Below are 18,111 nucleotides of genomic sequence, written 5' to 3'. Positions count from 1 at the left end.
CCAATACGGAACTATAAGAAAAAGAATTTACGGTAAGTAAACAAAATTCTCTTTTTTTTTTCTCACTCATGGTTAGTGGTTGGGTGAAGCCATTTATTGTCAAACTATTGTGTTTTCCATTTTTAAATAATAATGACAAATAAAAACATCCAAATGACCCTGATCAAAAGTTCACATACCCAGTTCTTAATACCGTGTATTGCCCCCTCTTAACTACAGGAGTTAATAGCAGTGCAGCAACATGGGATAGGGATAGTGCAGAGGAGGGTTAGGGTTTGGTCAAGGGGGGGTTAATGCAGGGGTCCCAGAGGTTACTTAGCCCAGTATGCTTGTCCTGATGCCAGCAGAGAGACAGAGCATGTGTGCTCTTGTGCTTATAAACCCACAGAAATGTGGGAATGTATAGTCCCAGGTGTGGGGGAATGAAGCCTAGGTTTCCTTACCCCATCAAACGTGGGTGTGTCCATTCCCAGGTATGGGGGGAATGAAGCCTAAGGTTCCCTCCCCATCCCTGGTAGAGAGCCAAGATGAACCTTTGCTCAATCTGTTGCTAGGCCAGAGTGGAACAGTAGCTTTATTAACAGCTGTCCCATTCCTGTATCTCCCTTGTTCAGTGCATACCTTCCCCCAGACTGTGGTGGATGGGAAGGGAACTTCTGATAAAGAGCTATATATTTTACACACATATCCAACACTCACCCTCACCTTCACACAGCTTTTCTACATATGCATATATAGACACACAGCTCTGCAACCTATGCATATATAAACATACAGCTCTGCATCATATGCATATATAGATATGCAGCTGTGCTACATATGCATATATAGACACAGCACTGCTACATTTGCATATATACACGTGCAGTTCCTTCCAGGCATGAGACTGATCACATGACCTGAAAGGTCCTTGATTTAATCATGTGGAAGTTCTTTGAGCTGTCCAGGACATGCAGGTCCTGGCAGTTTCAACTCCTGTTCTGCGCTGATCACTTAGATCATTGTGTAGCAAGAGGAGAGAGAGGAGACCTCTTTCTGATTTGGAAGGATGCAGTGACTTTGTTCTCCTCCATCACAGAAAGCTGCCTGTGCACACACTTTTTAGCAAGATTTTTCTTGTTAAAATGTGTCTTACAATCTGAATAATATGGTACATTTTTGCCATTTTTTTTAAAATATCAATGACCAATATAGCAGAGGTGTATCTAAGCTTTCCAGCACCCGGGGCAAGAATTCAGTTTGGTGCCCCCCCCCACCAAGCAATTTGGGTGGTCGTCATGTGACCAGTCACTCATATATGATTTGCACACTTACAGTCATGTGGTAACGAGCTTCTCTTAATAATTCTCTCAATGTTCAATGAGAAACGTATGAAGAAAAGCTAATTGTCACATGCAAGTATGAAAATCACATATGAGTGGAGTGGCCATGTGATGACCAGTGAGCAGAGCTGAATTGTGACAGTGGGTATATTACACGCTGTTAGAACTGAGGATACTACACTGCTTAATTTTGTAATTAAAGGGATTGTCCAGATTAGAGATGAAAGTCTGCAGTGAATCTATTCATGACTTCACGCTTCTAAATTCTGCTCTGCACACTTTTAGGATTCTCCGGTGCCAGTGACGAGAGTGGACGATCATGTGAGCACAAGTATGAGATTTGTACACTTCTGGCCACATTCTGGTTTGATGTGTCTAGCTTCAGTCAATTCATTTTCATTGAGCATGTCTGTTCAGCACGTGACCACATCTATGTAAATCGCATACTTGCAGCTTCATAACCTCCCACTCTCACCGCTGGCATCAGAGAATCCTGACAGCGTGCAGTGTGCACACTGTGAGAATTCAGAAGTCTGCAGTCACATAGATTGACACAAGGAGTGACTGCACACTCATCACAAACTTGGACAACCCCTTTAATGCTCCTAACAACATAAATAAAAACATAGTAACCCTTAACTTGTCAGATGGCACAAGACTTAATTAAAGAGATTGTCCACTACTTTAACACTGAAGGCCTTTCCTTAGGATAGATCCCCAATGTCTGATTGTTCAGGATCCGGCACCTGGCACCCCCACCAATCGCCTGTTCTAGGTGCCGTGCCGGTGGTGGTAGGTGCCCGGAAGTGCTCAGTTCTGGATCTGCTCCGTCTTCTGATAGTGGCAGCAGGTTCCTATTAAAATCAATGAGGTGGATGTGCAGTACCCGGCCGCGGACACCATCAGAGGACGAAGAAGATCCAGAAATAAGCATTTCCGGCCACTTGCATCAAGAGCAGCTGATCAGTGGGGGTGCTATTGCGCTCTCATAAGAAGCAATGCACAAGTGGGACCCAGGCCTAATGATGACACAGTCAGTATCACAAATAAATATTTACATTCAAGTACCTGAAGCCGTTTCTTTCTATTCACCTTGTTCTGACGCCATGATGACTTTTCACATTCACATCTCGTCTCTGCAGATTTCCATCTTCTCTGGTCTTCTGCAGCACATCCCATCACGATGCCCCTAAAATAGCAGAATAATTATAATACTTGATTTAAAAATATCTGCCTTACACTGTGCCCCAGAATAAATAATGGCCCCTCACTCTGTTCTCTGCACAAAATATGACCCACACTGTCCCTCTTATATGCCCCACACACTCCCTCTCCTTTCCATACTACTCTTCACACTGTGCTCTCACTGTATCACCCTATACTGCCCAGTCTTTATACTGTGCCCTCTCATCCCACCCCTCCTCGCTATGGCCTCACACTGTCCTCCAATTCTGCCCCCTCTCCATACCACGTCCCTCCACTACCCAGTCTCTATTATGTGCCCCCTCACATTTTTCTCATCCCTTACTGTCTTCCTCACTACCGCCTGCGTGTCCATATACTTTTCCACCTCACTCCCCATCCTGCCCACTTGCTCCTCATATATCATGTCACTCTTTATTCTGTGTCTTCAAAATTTCTTTCCCATTTGCTCCCCATACCATGTCTGTATACCATGTCTGTATACATGTATGGGGAGAGGGAGTGGTGCCTCCCTCTCCCCATACATCCCCCCTCCTCATTCTCCCTCTCCCCATACATCCCCCCTCCTCATTCTCCCTCTCCCCATACATCCCCTCCTCCTGTGGACGATCAACTTTTTGGGCAGCACCAACCACAGCCTTTCAAACATAACTAAGAGAGAGGTGTGCTGTTTTCCTTCACCATAAATCTTATGTTTAAGAAGGGCTAGATACTCACAATATGGTTTAAGTAAGGTGAGAAATGGTGAATGTCATTATTCTTTTATCCTTAAGGCCTTTACTGGTTAGCCAAACCATGGAGTACTTTGATACATACAAGGGAGCATTGTCCTACCAAAAAAAAAAAAAATCTCATCTTTAGCTCATCTTTAATAATACTAGCCCATAGCAGTACCCCTTCACCTTGCTGGCGACTGAGTCGAAGTGAAGTTCTCTGTGCATTACTGATCAAGCCACAGGCTTATCCATCTGGTTAATCAAGAGTCACTCTTATCTCTTCACTACATAAAACATTTTACATTTCTTGGCCCAGTCTTGACATTTCAACTTATGTGTCTTGTTCTGTTGTGATCAAGTTTCAGCCTTCCTTACCTTGGCCATGTCTCTGAAGATTGAAGACCTTGTACTTCTGGGCGCTTGAGGGAGATAGCAGTTCTGAAATATGACAACTCTAGAGGATAATGAGTTCCTGGTCACTTTACATTTGACTCTACTGTACTCAAATCTTTGGCAATTACCGTATTTTTCGGTTTATGAGAAGCACTGGATTATAAGACGCACCCCAAATTTTGAGGAAAAAAAAAAGATAGAAAAAAAATGGGGTCTGTCTTGCAATCTGCTGGTTTCTTACCAGAAGGGCGATGGCAGCGGTGGTGGAGTGGGGTCCCAGGAGGCAGGGGCAGTGGTGGAGTAGGTCGATACTGCGGGCGACGGGTGTCCGAAATGCTGTGAGGTAGGCAACTTCCAGAAACTGTTGGCGGTGTGGGCTTTAAATAAATGGCACCCGGACTCGACAAGCCAAGATCTCATCTGCGCACACGCCACCTCCGGGCGCCATTTTCCTTAAGTCCGCTGCTGGGAGATCAATGTGCTGAAGGCGGCTCATGCACTGATGAGATCTTCAGCCGAGAGCGCCATCTGCGCATATGCCACCTCCGGGCGCCATTATTTGAACCCTGCATCGCTGACACTTTCAGGATGCCCATTGCCTCACAGCCTACCGCCCCACCGGCCCCAGCATAGCCCGCCGCCACACAGGCCCAAGCACAGCTCACTGCCGCACAGACCCCAGCACAGCCCGCGGCCACACAGGCCCCAGCACAGCCCGCCACCGCACAGGCACAAGCACAGCCCGCCACCGCACAGGCCCCAGCACAGCCCGCCACTGCATAGGCCCCAGCACAGCGCTTCTCCACCTCCCGGTAAGGTGCATTCGGATTTTAAGACACACCTCTCATATTTCTCACAAATTTTTGGGAAGAAAAGTGTGTCTTCTAATCTGAAAAATAAGGTAAGATGCATCATTTTCTCAACATGTTTTTTGTGACTCTGTTGACTATTTGCAAAAAATATTTGATGTTTCTGTGATCACACCTATCCTGTTCCAGCTGTATGGACATGTGACTGCTGCTACTAATCACTAGTTGCAGAGGACGTTTGCTCACTGAACATAATGAGATGCATATCTTAACCGTATGCTAAGTTAAAGTGGCTTAATTTACTGCATGTGAACTGTCAGGACAATTAAGCATCTCTTATCCTTAATATAGAAGGTAATTCACCACGGCCATGTAGCTCTCTAACTATTATATATTACGGTATATATTAATTGATATATGTCTGTGAGTTTACATATTTTTTTAGTTTATGATGGCATTTGGGAAGCTTTTGAGCCAATTTCTAGATTTCCATAATTTTAAAATTACATTTGTCATCACTCAATGTATTAATAAGCATTTTTTTCAGAAACCTTAGGACGAGTTAAAAAAATAAGACACATCATTGATCCCATGATCCTCGTGTTCCAACATTGCCTGTTCCCTGACAGTCAGCGGCTATAATGGCTCACATTCAGGTTTTGATGCAGATTTGGCACGGTTTTCATCCTATGTACTGGAAAAAATTGATCTGCAGACTTAAAATGCAAACCTAAAGCACTTTTAACGCTAATCAAAAGAACAGAGCTTTTACATCATGACCTTGCGAAGTTCTACTGTTTGATTTACATTATACTAGTTCAAAAAATTATTTTATTAAATTGTACTTTGGGGAAGTTGTACCTCCATACAGTGCAATACAAAGCATTAGGAAAGCAGTCAGTAAGCTGCTGTTCATGGATCTTTTATTACTTTGAATTTATTTTATTATGTTTGTAGCTATTATTAAAGTAAATATATTGTTCTTCTCTGAGGCTATAATATAGCCAGAGTTCTCGGTCTTGTTTTTTTTTCACCCATTCAACCTTACATGGCTTATAAAAAGTAGTAGCCTGAAACAGACAATCCCTCTAAGTTAAATTACTCAAATAGTTTCCTGAAGTCTTATTAGATAGAACAGACGACAAAAGAGCAAAACATTCAGTCTCAAAGCAATAAGTCAAAGTGTTTTTCTTAACGCCCTTTACCCTGGCCTACCTTGTATGTAGTTATCATATATTGTATGTTGCTCAGTTCTATCAGGTTTATCGGTTGGTGGCTTTCCTGAATTTTCTCTAAACACCTATAAACATACCGTAATTGTTGTTAGTATCTGATTTAAGTATCACTTAAAAAATTTGAGATGTGATTATTTTTATCATATACATAACCTGTAGGAGGTTAAGAAGGTAAACCATAATATGGAAATTTTAATAGACATGTTACAAAAATGTAAAAGTAATGAGCTTATTTTTATAATGATCTGAATGATAACATTTGACTCTTTGCTTTGCAGGCAGCTATGGCGAAAAACATGTTCGAGATGGCTGACCCGGCGGTAAGTATCATTTCTCATGAATCTGATTATTGGCTCTGTCCGCCATAAATGACATTGTTAGGGCTTATACACATCAGTTTTTTTGCTTACGAGTACTGTCTACACTTTTACAGATAGCACTTATTTTTACAATATTGTGAATGGGGCTGATCACATGTCTGTGATTTTTCGTGGACCAAGTGTCAGATCAAAGTCGGCAATGCACGCAGTTCCATTTTCACGGACTGTTAGGGCTCATTCACACAGACGTTTTTTCACATGAGTACTATCTGTGTTTTTCTGATGAAAATCATTGCTGACATTTGGTCATTTTTCTTTTACATGAAAAAACTGACATCTGAATGAGGCCTTAGGAAAAAAACGGTGCAGTCAGTGGCGTAGCGTGAAGCTCATGGGCCCCAGTTCAAAAGCTTCAATGGAAAGCTCAATTATTGCAAGTCTTTATTAGTATTGGTCTTTTTTATATAGGCCTAAGCTCCAGGGTCCGGGTGCAATTACAACCCCTGCACCCATGTTAGTTACAACTTTTTTTTTTTTCCAAGTACGAGAAAAACTGATGAAACTTGGATCAAACTCTGAAGAAAATCTGTCCAAAATCACTGAATAAACTTGGGCATGAAAAAAACTGACGTGAATGAATGCCAAGATGTATTGGTTGGAACACCAGCTTTGTACTTTACTGCAGTTTGCTTAACTGCACTGCTTATTTATCAGAATGATTCCTGATGTCCACCTTTCTTCGACAAGTAGTTTACACCCTACACAGTTCCCTTCAGCTGGATATATTTTCATCGGTGGCACCATCCTTAGCATACACTTCTGCAAGAGAACCATCCTGAAGGCTAGCAGAGATTGAACTACTGCTCTGGCCTCTTTCAAAGTTACTCAGATTTTTCAATTTTTGCATTTTAATATGGTTTCCCTCTGAAAATCATGAACTGACATTAGATTTTATGATTTTATGCTGCACCCCGGGGTCACGTGTCTAGTTTCCCTGCATCGAATTGTGAAAGAGCCTTTAATAAAGTGGCCATATAACCATTCTGAATGGTTTTGTAGTGAAAATGGAAACAAGTGGGCTGATAGTTATTGTACATGGTATTAACTTCCATTTCCTGCATGTGCCTGAAGGAAGTGTGGTTCAGATTCACTGTTTGACACTTTCCATTTGCTGAAGAAGAGAAGCATTGTCCCCACTTTGTGTGTTTGATAAATCTATATACGGTATATAAAGCAGACAATCTGTGTGTGCAGCCCATTGAATACAAAACCTCAGTTTTCACCCAATTTGAGTGAAATTTTTCCTGGCCCATCTTTAACAAGACACTAAAAATACTGCAATTTATTAACCCCTTCTTGACCTATGACATACTAATACGTTATAGGTTGTGTCCCTTCCTATGATGCGGGCTCACATGCAGAGTCTGCATCTTTACCTGCACATGTCAGCTGATCTGATCAGGCGACATGTGCCTCTAACAGCGGCAGGCAGGTCAGCGTTATTCCCTGCTCCTATCGGCAACGCCAAGACATGATTGTGGAACGGCAATGTGTTGTCATGACAGCCAGGGGTCAGCTGATGACCCCTATGCCTGTCATGACGAACTTCCTGTTAAAAGCTGGCGTTGATAGGAAATAATTTCAGCTATACAGAGCAATGCTGATGCACCGCTCTGTACAGCAAAAGCGATCAAAGCTTTAAGTTCCCTAAGGGGATCTATGAGATAAAAACCCCAATACACCATATTGGGAAAATACTGGTGGTCACAGTGGTGGTCACATGTGTACTTGTATTAGCAGTATAGCATTAACTTCACTAAGGCATGAAGAAAAATGTTATGTTAAAATATTTTATTAAACAAATACAATGGTTTAAAAATAATAAAACACAAAATGTGTATGCAAGGATTGAATATAATGAGGCTGCGTACTGGTTCATTCAAATCCAGGATATTACATTGCAACTAAACTATAATATAGAACCAACTAAGGTCATGGAATGCAAGGACAAATGCCGCATATGGAAATCAATCCTGAAAAGAAAGCAATATATCAGGGCAGCAAAGAATCATCATAAAGTGAAAATGTGCAGAAAACTTATTGCTGACAGATAATATACCCATTTATGAAAATAACGCTGTCACAAAAAGCCTGACCACAAAGCCCCAACGTACGTTTCGCATCTGTTTCAGTAAGTTTGCTTCATCAGGGGGAAGGTTAGTGATCATAAATGGGTATGTTATCTGTCAGCAATATGTTTTTTGCACATTAGCACTTTGTGATTATCCTTTGCTGCCCTGCTATACTGGTCTCTTTACAGAATTGATTTCCATATGTGGCATTTGTCCTTGCATTCCATGACCTTAGTTGGTCTTCTATTTTATGCATTATAGCACTTTAACAAATATAAATATATGGATGTCATTAACTTGTGCTATGTTTAGTTGTACTTTAATATCCTGGATTTCAATGAACCAGTACACTGCCACATTATATTCAATCCTTGCATACACATCTTGTGTTTCATTGTTGTTAAACCACTGTATTTGTTTAATAAAATATTTTCAACCCCTAAGGGGACTAGTAAAAACAATAAAAAATGGGGAAAAAAAGAGTCTTAAAAAGATATGAAAAAACTCCTCAAAAACAGAAACGCTCAAATCACTTCCCTTTTGTCCCATTGAAAATAAAAAAACAAATGAAAAAAAATTGCGCATACTTTGGTATCGCCTCTTTCAGAAATATCCGATCTATCAAAATATAAAATAAAATTAAACTGATCAGTAAACATCGTAACAAAAAAAAATCAAAATGCTAGAATTAAAACATTTTTAGCCACCACAACATTACAATAAAATGCAAAAAGAGGCAATCAAAACAGTATATCTACCAAAAGTACTCATTTAAAAACATCAGCTCAGGGTGCAAAAAATAAGTAATCACACAGCCCCAGATCCCAAAAATTGAGATTGTTGCAGGTCGCGGAAAATGGTGACAAAAGTGCAAATTTCTTTTTATTTTGGAACAAATTTCTGATTTTTTTTTTCACCAATTAAATAAAAGAAACTATAAATGTTTGGTATCTATGAACTCGAAGTAACCTGAGGAAATTTTATTACAAGGTCAGTTTTACTTGTATATAGTGAACATGAAAAAAAAACACTAAATAATTCAGTAATTGCACATTTTTTTTTCAATTTCACTGCACTTGGATTTTTTTTCTGTTTTCTAGTACACTATATACCATGTTTTTCCAAAAATAAGACACTGTCTTATTTTTTTTTTGCCCCCCAAAAAAGCGCTAGGGCTTATTTTTGGAGGAGGTCTTATTCTTGGAGAAACACGGTTGGGGGTAAGTTTACCTCCCAAAAAAGCAGACCCCCCACTTCCCAGGAGACTCATACTCACCAGACCAGGACGTCTGCGTGGTTCCCAGGTCCTCCTGTGATCTCCGGTCGGTGCTGCACACCGTCCTACCCTGCTGCTAGCTGACACGCTGACACACACAGAAGATCCCAGACACACACAGCAGATCACAGATATACACAGCAGATCACACACAGCAGATCACAGGCACACACAGCCGATCACAGATACACACAGCCGATCACAGATACACACAGCCGATCACACACAGCAGATCGCAGATATACACAGCAGATCACACACAGCAGATCGCAGGCACACACAGCCGATCACAGATACACACAGCCGATCACAGATACACACAGCCGATCACAGATACACACAGCCAATCACAGATACACACACAGCAGATCGCAGGCACACACAGCCGATCACAGATACACACAGCCGATCACAGATACACACAGCCGATCACAGATACACACAGCCGATCACAGATACACACAGCCGATCACAGATACACACAGCCGATCACAGATACACACAGCCGATCACAGATACACACAGCCGATCACAGATACACACACAGCAGATCGCAGGCACACACAGCCGATCACAGATACACACACAGCAGATCGCAGATATACACAGCAGATCACACACAGCAGATCTCAGGCACGCACAGCCATCACAGATACACACATCCGATCGCAGACACACACAGCCGATCACAGATACACACAGCAGATCACACACAGACACACAGCAGATCACCGATATACACAGCAGATCACACACAGCAGATCGCAGGCACACACAGCCGATCACAGATTCACACACACAGCAGATCGCAGATATACACAGCAGATCACACACAGCAGATCTCAGGCACGCACAGCCATCACAGATACACACAGCCGATCGCAGACACACACATCCGATCGCAGACACACACAGCCGATCACAGATACACACAGCAGATCACATACAGACACACAGCAGATCACAGATATACACAGCAGATCACACACAGCAGATCGCAGGCACACACAGCCGATCACAGATACACACAGCCGATCACAGATACACACACAGCAGATCGCAGACACACACAGCCGATCGCAGACACACACAGCCGATCACAGATACACACAGCCGATCACAGATACACACAGCCGATCACAGATACACACAGCCGATCACAGATGCACACAGCCGATCGCAGATACACACATCCGAACGCAGACACACACAGCCGATTGCAGAAAACACAGCCGATCGCAAACACACACACACACACACACACACACAGCCGATTGCAGACACACACACACACACACACACACACACACATCACATCACATCCAGCACTTATGGCAGCAGGGAATGAGAGCAAGTCACGTGTCCGGCCGCAGGTCCTGTTCATCGCGCTGCACCGCACTGCCTCTCAGGATTCTCCCGGCGAGAAGAGATCGGTGTCACTGGATGAGGTGAGTGTGTATGCGATCCGATGTGTGTGCGATCCGATGTTTGTGTGTGTGTGTGATTTGTTGTTTGCGTGTGAGGCGATGTTTGTGTGTGCGATCTGATTATGTGTGCGATCTGATTATGTGTGCGATCTGATTATGTGTGCGATCTGATTGTGTGTGTGTGAGATCTGGTGTGTGTGAGATCTGATTGTGTGTGTGTGTGTGTGTGTGAGATCTGATTTTGTGTGTGTGTGTGTGTGTGAGAGCTGATGTGTGCGGGTGTGTGATCACTGCAGGTCCTCTGCTCGGTGTCGGGTGAGTGTAATCGCCGGGTGCCGCTGTCTATAATGAAGTGTCCTGCAGTATCTGTATCTTTTTTTAGCTGCACGGACACTTCATTATTGATCCGGGACTAGGGCTTATTTTCGGGGGAGGGCTTATATTTACGCCTTTCTCCGAAAATGCTGAAAATCCCTGCTAGGGCTTATTTTTGGGGGAGGTCTTATTTTTGGAAAAACACGGTAGTAAAATGAATAATTTCTTTAAAAATTACAACTCATCCCACAAAATAACAAGCCTCGATACATCTATGGTGATGGGAAAAAATAAAAAAGTTATGGCTCTTGGAAGAACAGGAGGAAAAAAGAAAACGAAAAACAGAAAATCTCTGGATGTTGTAGGGGTTAAAACTCGAAATCCCCCCTTCTATAGAAATAAAGGAGTAAATGGGTGTCTGTATGTTGAATGGAAAACCACAATTATTTCCCAAAGGCCTTAAAGAATTAAAGGAATGGTGCCCAAATAGTCGCTCTTAAAGGGACAGCAACTACATAGTCAATAAGGTGGGGCAACCTGCAGTTCCAGCTGCAGAAACACATCCCCACAGCATAATTGTGACTCCACCATGCTGCCCTGTGAGTATGGTGTGCTTTGGGTGATGGCCAAGGTTTTTGTTTTTTTCAATAATATTTTTTGTAATTATGGTCAAACAGTTCAACCTTGGTCTCATTAGGCCATAACACATTCATCCACATATATTTGGCAGACTTGATATACACCGTGTGTAGACTTATTAGGCAAGTTGTATTTTAACGGATTTTTTTTATTATTCGTCAACAGCTATGTTCTCAATCAACCCAAAAGACTCATAAATATCAAAGTCCATCCATAGATTCTGTCAGTTGCTTGATCTGTTTATGATCAACATTGCGTGCAGCAGCCACCACAGCCTCCCAGACACTGTTCCGAGAGGTTACTGTTTTCCCTCCCTGTAGATCTTACATTTTATGAAGGACCACAGGTTCTCTATGGGGTTCAGATCAGGTGAACAAGGGGGCCATGTCATTATTTTTTCTTCTTTTAGACCTTTACTTGCCAGCCACTCTGTGGAGTAGTTGGATGCATGTGATGCATTGTCCTGCATGAAAATCATGTTTTTTTTTTTTAACGATACCAACTTCTTCCTGTACCACTGCTTGAAGAAGTTGTCTTCCAGAAACTGGCAGTATGTCTGGGAGTTGAGCTTCACTCCATCCTCAACCCGAAAAGGTCCCACAAGTTCAACTTTGATGATACCAGCCCATACCAGTACCCCACCTCCACCTTGCTGGCGTCTGAGTCGGAGTGGAGCTCTCTGCCCTTTACTGATCCAGCCTCTGGCCCATCCATCTGGCCCATCAAAAGTCACTCTCATTTCATCAGTCCATAAAACCTTTGAAAAATCAGTCTTAAGATATTTCTTGGCCCAGTCTTGACATTTGATCTTATGTTTCTTGTTCAAAGGTGGTCATTATTCAGTCTTCCTTACCTTGGCCATGTCCCTTACTATGGCACACCTCGTGCTTTTTGATACTCCAGTAACGTTGCAGCTCTGAAATATGGCCAAACTGGTGGCAAATGGCATCTTGGCAGCTTCACACTTGATTTTCCTCAATTCATGGGCAGTTATTTTGCGCCTTTATTCCCAAACACGCTTCTTGCGACCCTGTTGGTTATTTGCCATGAAACGCTTGATTGTTCGGTGATCACGCTTCAAAAGTTTGGCAATTTCAAGACTGCTGCATCCCTCTTCAAGACATCTCACAATTTTGGACTTTTCAAAGCCTGTCAAATCTCTCTTCTGACCCAAGGAAAAGCTTCTGTCTTGCCATCCTACCCCACTGGCTATATATGTATGTACAGTCATATGAAAAAGTTTGGGCACCCCTATCAATGTTAACCTTTTTTCTTTATAACAATTTGGGTTTTTTCAACAGCTATTTCAGTTTCATATATCTGGACAGTATATCTAATAACTGATGGACTGAGTAATATTTCTGGATTGAAATGAGGTTTATTGTACTAACAGAAAATGTGCAATCTGCATTTAAACAAAATTTGACCGGTGCAAAAGTATGGGCACCCTTATCAATTTCTTGATTTGAACACTCCTAACTACTTTTTTCTGACTTACTAAAGCACTAAATTGGTTTTGTAACCTCATTGAGCTTTGAACTTCATAGGCAGGTGTATCCAATCATGAGAAAAGGTATTTAAGGTGGCCACATTGCAAGTTGTTCTCCTATTTGAATCTCCTATGAAGAGTGGCATCATGGGCTCCTCAAAACAACTCTCAAATGATCTGAAAACAAAGATTATTCAACATAGTTGTTCAGGGGAAGGATGCAAAAAGTTGTCTCAGAGAATTAAACTGTCAGTTTCCACTGTGAGGAACATAGTAAGGAAATGGAAGAACACAGGTACAGTTCTTGTTAAGCCCAGAAGTGGCAGGCCAAGAAAAATATCAGAAAGGCAGAGAAGAAGAATGGTGAGAACAGTCAAGGACAATCCACAGACCACCTCCAAAGACCTGCAGCTTCATCTTGCTGCAGATGGTGTCAATGTGCATCGGTCAACAATATAGCGCACGTTGCACAAGGAGAAGCTGTATGGACGAGTGATGCGAAAGAAGCCGTTTCTGCAAGCACGCCACAAACAGAGTCGCTTGAGGTATGCAAAAGCACATTTGCACAAGCCAGTTACATTTTGAAAGAAGTTCATGTGGACTGATGAAACAAAGATTGAGTTGTTTGGTCATACAAAAAGGCGTTATGTATGCATGGAGGCAAAAAAACACAGCATTCCAAGAAAAGCACTTGCTACCCACAGTAAAATTTGGTGGAGGTTCCATCATGCTTTGGGGCTGTGTGGCGAATTCCGGCACTGGGAATCTTGTTAAAGTTGAAGGTCGCACAATAATGTGCAAGAATCAGTGACGAAGTTAAAGTTACTCAGGGGATGGATATTTCAGCAAGACAATAATCCAAAACACCGCTCCAAATCTACTGAGGCATTCATGCAGAGGAACAATTACAATGTTCTGGAATGGCCATCCCAGTCCCCAGACCTGAATATCATTGAAAATCTGTGGGATGATTTGAAGTGTGCTGTCCATGCTCGGCGACCATCAAACTTAACTGAACTGGAATTGTTTTGTAAACAGGAATGGTCAAATATACCTTCATCCAGGATCCAGGAACTCATTAAAAGCTACAGGAAGGGACTAGAGGCTGTTATTTTTGCAAAAGGAGGATCTACAAAATATTAATGTCACTTTTATGTTGAGGTGCCCATACTTTTGCACCGGTCAAATTTTGTTTAAATGCGGATTGCACATTTTCTGTTAGTACAATAAACCTCATTTCAATCCAGAAATATTTTTCAGTCCATCAGTTATTAGATATATGAAACTGAAATAGCTGTTGCAAAACCCCAAATTGTTATAAAGAAAAAAGGTTAACATTAATAGGGGTGCCCAAACGTTTTCATATGACTGTATATATGTATATGTCTATATATAAATAAATATATATAAATAAATATATATATAATGTATATATGTATGTGTGTGTGTATGTGTGTGTGTATATATATATATATATATATATATATATATACACACACATACACACAGTACACTACAAAAGTGAGTACATCCCTCACATTTTTGTAAATATTTTATTATGTCTTTTCATGGGACAACACTGGAGATGACACTTTGTTGCAATGTATAGTGGTCAGTGTACAGCTTGTATAACAGTGTAAATTTGGTGTCCCCTCTAAATAACTCAACACACAGCCATTAATGTCAAAATTGCTGGCAACTGTAGTGAGTACACCCCTAAGTGAAAATGGCCAAATTGTGCCTAATTAACCAGTTTTCGTCCCTGGTGCCATATGACTCATTAGTGTTACAACATCTCAGGTTTGAATGGGGAACAGGTGTGTTAAATTTAGTGTTACCACTCAAGCACTGTCTCATACTTGTCACTGGAAGTTTAACATGACAGGTTCCACTCAGAACAGGACTCCTCATGGTCGACCAAAGAGGTTGGGTGCACAAAGTCAGCATCGCATCAAGAGGTCTTTTCTTTATAGATGTGTGAATGCTGTCAGCATTGGTGCAGAGGTTAAAGGAGTGGGGGGGGGAGGGTCAGCCTGTCAGTTCTCAGACCATACTTTGCACACTGCAGCATATTGGTCTGCATGGCTGTCATCTCAAAAAGAAGGTTCTTCCAAAGATGATGCACAGATTAAGGACATGGTTTACGGGAATCATGTTCTGTGGTCTGATGAGACTAAGATAAACTAATTCTGGTTCTGCAACTGGAAAATGTCAGGGAAATTCTACTAGATCGAAAGTAGCAGCAGTTGGGAAATGGCAGTTGTATCCGGGTACTAACAGCAGTATTGAGAGCTCCTAGATACTACCGTTGATTCCATACCATTACTACCTCGATCGTCATCTGTACTCTCTGGGTGCGTTGAGTTTTTTTCATATATACACTGGCGTTTGTCGCACACAGCTCACCCACGTGAGTGATCGACATCCTTTCATTTTTCCCATTTCTTTGGGTTTTTAGACAGGGAGTGCTCCCTTTATTTTTCTTCATTGTAGGAAAATCCTACTATAATAGCTAAACTTTATATGGGGTTAATCAGTAAACAATGACAGCTGTTTAATGGGAGATTAAAGGTCATGGGATAATTCTGAGCGCAACCACATCCCGAATTATAAGAGGGTGCTGTGCAACCACACTGTTTTTAGTTTTATTATTTTTATATTCCCCATCAACATGATTTCAGTTTTTCTCAATGGATCTGTCCAGATTCTTAGTGACATTGAGGCCACCTGCGTCCTAGACGCAGTGTGTCTTCTCCTTTGGAGCCATGAGTGCTCTCCGCTGGAGACCGCAGCTGCCCGTGCCCACGATCAGAGTTCGGGCCGCTGTGGTCTCTCTCTGTTCTTCCTACGGAGAACTCTTGCATCTCTGCATCAATAAATTGACATGCTGTGATTAGGAAAGCAGCTCCACAGGTCAGTTTACACTGTGGGCAAAACAAGGATAGTGGGCATGGGATTTTATAAATCCCATCCACTGTGCTTGTACTGTTCTATGCAACATTTTGGACACAGCTAAAACACTCTGCATCTAAAATGCTGTGAACTCTGATCATGGGCGTGCTGTCTAATACATTTCCTCATACTGTTCCACTTCTGGTTTTGGCTTATAAATACTGAGGGAAAACAACTCGCAAATACTCAACATGTGCATGTGGCCAAAAGGTGGAACAAGTTCTGAAATTACTCTTGGTATGATTTCTTAACATGACTAAGACATAGCATTTTAACAGGAGTGGGTAGAGTTTTTAGATCCACTTTAGACACGTTTCCAGTTTAGTGAAAGTGAGATGTTAATTTTTAGACCTGTGAGTTTCACTAATTTGTTATTTCAACATAGTAAAAAACATACTGCCTGCCAATGAACATGATTCAAGCAGAAGCCATAACATGCATTTTAATGGCTGGTGAGCAAGTTAATAATTGATTAAAGTGCACAGCTTTACAACTGAGCCTGGAAAACTAATAGGAAACTTGAATAGTATTGGAAACTGCTGTCTACTACATATCCTTTTTATTTTGCAGTTGCTAGATGTCTACTTCACAACAACACCTAACTATTTATATGATGAGCAAATCATACCGCATGATACGCCGCATAGGAATGGTAAGCAAAACGCAGATATAAGACTTTAGTGTGCAGTATCTGAATATCCCTATCAATTGTATATTGTATCATTGGGATACCCTAGATATCAAAGAGCATGCACTCTTCCCCAATTTGATAAGGATTTATAAAATTGAAGGCAGTGGGGTAACGCAGAGCATGACCCTACCCTGAGTATGACCCTATATATTTAGTGTATTACATATTCATAAGTAAGCTATATGCCACTTAGTATGCCTTTGGAACTTAAAGCATTCTATAATTTTGTGCATGGCTCTTAGAGGTAAATGAAAGGCATCAAAATACAGATCAATGCTTTTATTGAGGCACAACTGAATAACCAATAAACAGTGTAGAGAAATGTTCATTGGAACAATGTTATTGTCATAAGTTCATCACATATTCAACATATATAAGTGCAGCATGCAAAACCAACTTGTACTGGCGTCATCAGTGTCGGTGTTTACAGTCTAGAATTCTATAGTCCTCTTAAAAAATGTGTCTCCAACCATAGGTAAATCTACTGATGAGATATTAACTGTAATCTGCTGAGTAATCAAACAGCAAGTGTTTGATTCCTTAAAGGGATCAAAGGGATTCCACTTTTTCCCCCAGTTAAAATAAAAGCCCTGTATTCACCTCCCATGCTGTATACTGGTGCCGTTCCAGCGCTCTCAGTAACCGTGGTTTGGGGTTCATGGGACATTGTGACATCACTTGAGCCCCACAACCAATCACCGCCGGTTTCTCTCTCCCTGCCTTTGAATCAAATGAGTTCATCCACAGGAAGTGACGTTGTGGCTGCCACTTACTGTTGATTGCTCATATGGTCTAAAGGCGTGGAGAGAGAAGTCGGAAGTGATTGGACGCAGGGCTTGCATAACAACACAATGTAACATGAGCCGACAGCGGTGGAACAGCGTCAGAATGGGAGGGGACTATAGTTTTTAATTTTAACTGGGGTAAACAAGTGGAATCATTAGGGGTTGTCCTAGTAGTGGACAACCCTTTTAAAGGGACACCACAGGGAAGTTAAATATTTTATGATGCCAATGGCCATGTATATGGACATGTTAGGTCTTCCGGAATCAGGGGAGTTCATATTAGTTAAGAGATGAGGGTTCTGAATCTGGGTCTCTCTTGTTATCTAAACTTATTATTAATGATCACTATTAAGTATTTTAAGCTTTCTAAATCTGACAACCCCGTACGTAAACTATTTTTATTCAGA

General features: G+C 41.6%; 1 protein-coding gene across 2 annotated transcripts in view; it reads left to right on the top strand.

Annotated features, from left to right (window-relative positions):
- NFKB1 (nuclear factor kappa B subunit 1) overlaps positions 1 to 18,111 on the top strand; it is a 183,740-nt gene that overhangs the window by 59,478 nt on the left and 106,151 nt on the right. For both annotated transcript variants that reach the window (XM_075336817.1, XM_075336807.1), the window contains exons 2-3: positions 5,957 to 5,998; positions 16,799 to 16,880. In XM_075336817.1, coding sequence (XP_075192932.1) covers positions 5,963 to 5,998; positions 16,799 to 16,880 — 118 coding nt within the window. In that variant the 5' untranslated portion in view covers positions 5,957 to 5,962. The remainder of the gene's footprint in view (positions 1 to 5,956; positions 5,999 to 16,798; positions 16,881 to 18,111) is intronic.

The sequence above is a fragment of the Anomaloglossus baeobatrachus genome, chromosome 1 (assembly GCF_048569485.1).
Source record: "Anomaloglossus baeobatrachus isolate aAnoBae1 chromosome 1, aAnoBae1.hap1, whole genome shotgun sequence".
NCBI lineage: Eukaryota > Metazoa > Chordata > Amphibia > Anura > Aromobatidae > Anomaloglossus > Anomaloglossus baeobatrachus.
This window is presented reverse-complemented; position numbering and strand designations above follow the sequence as displayed.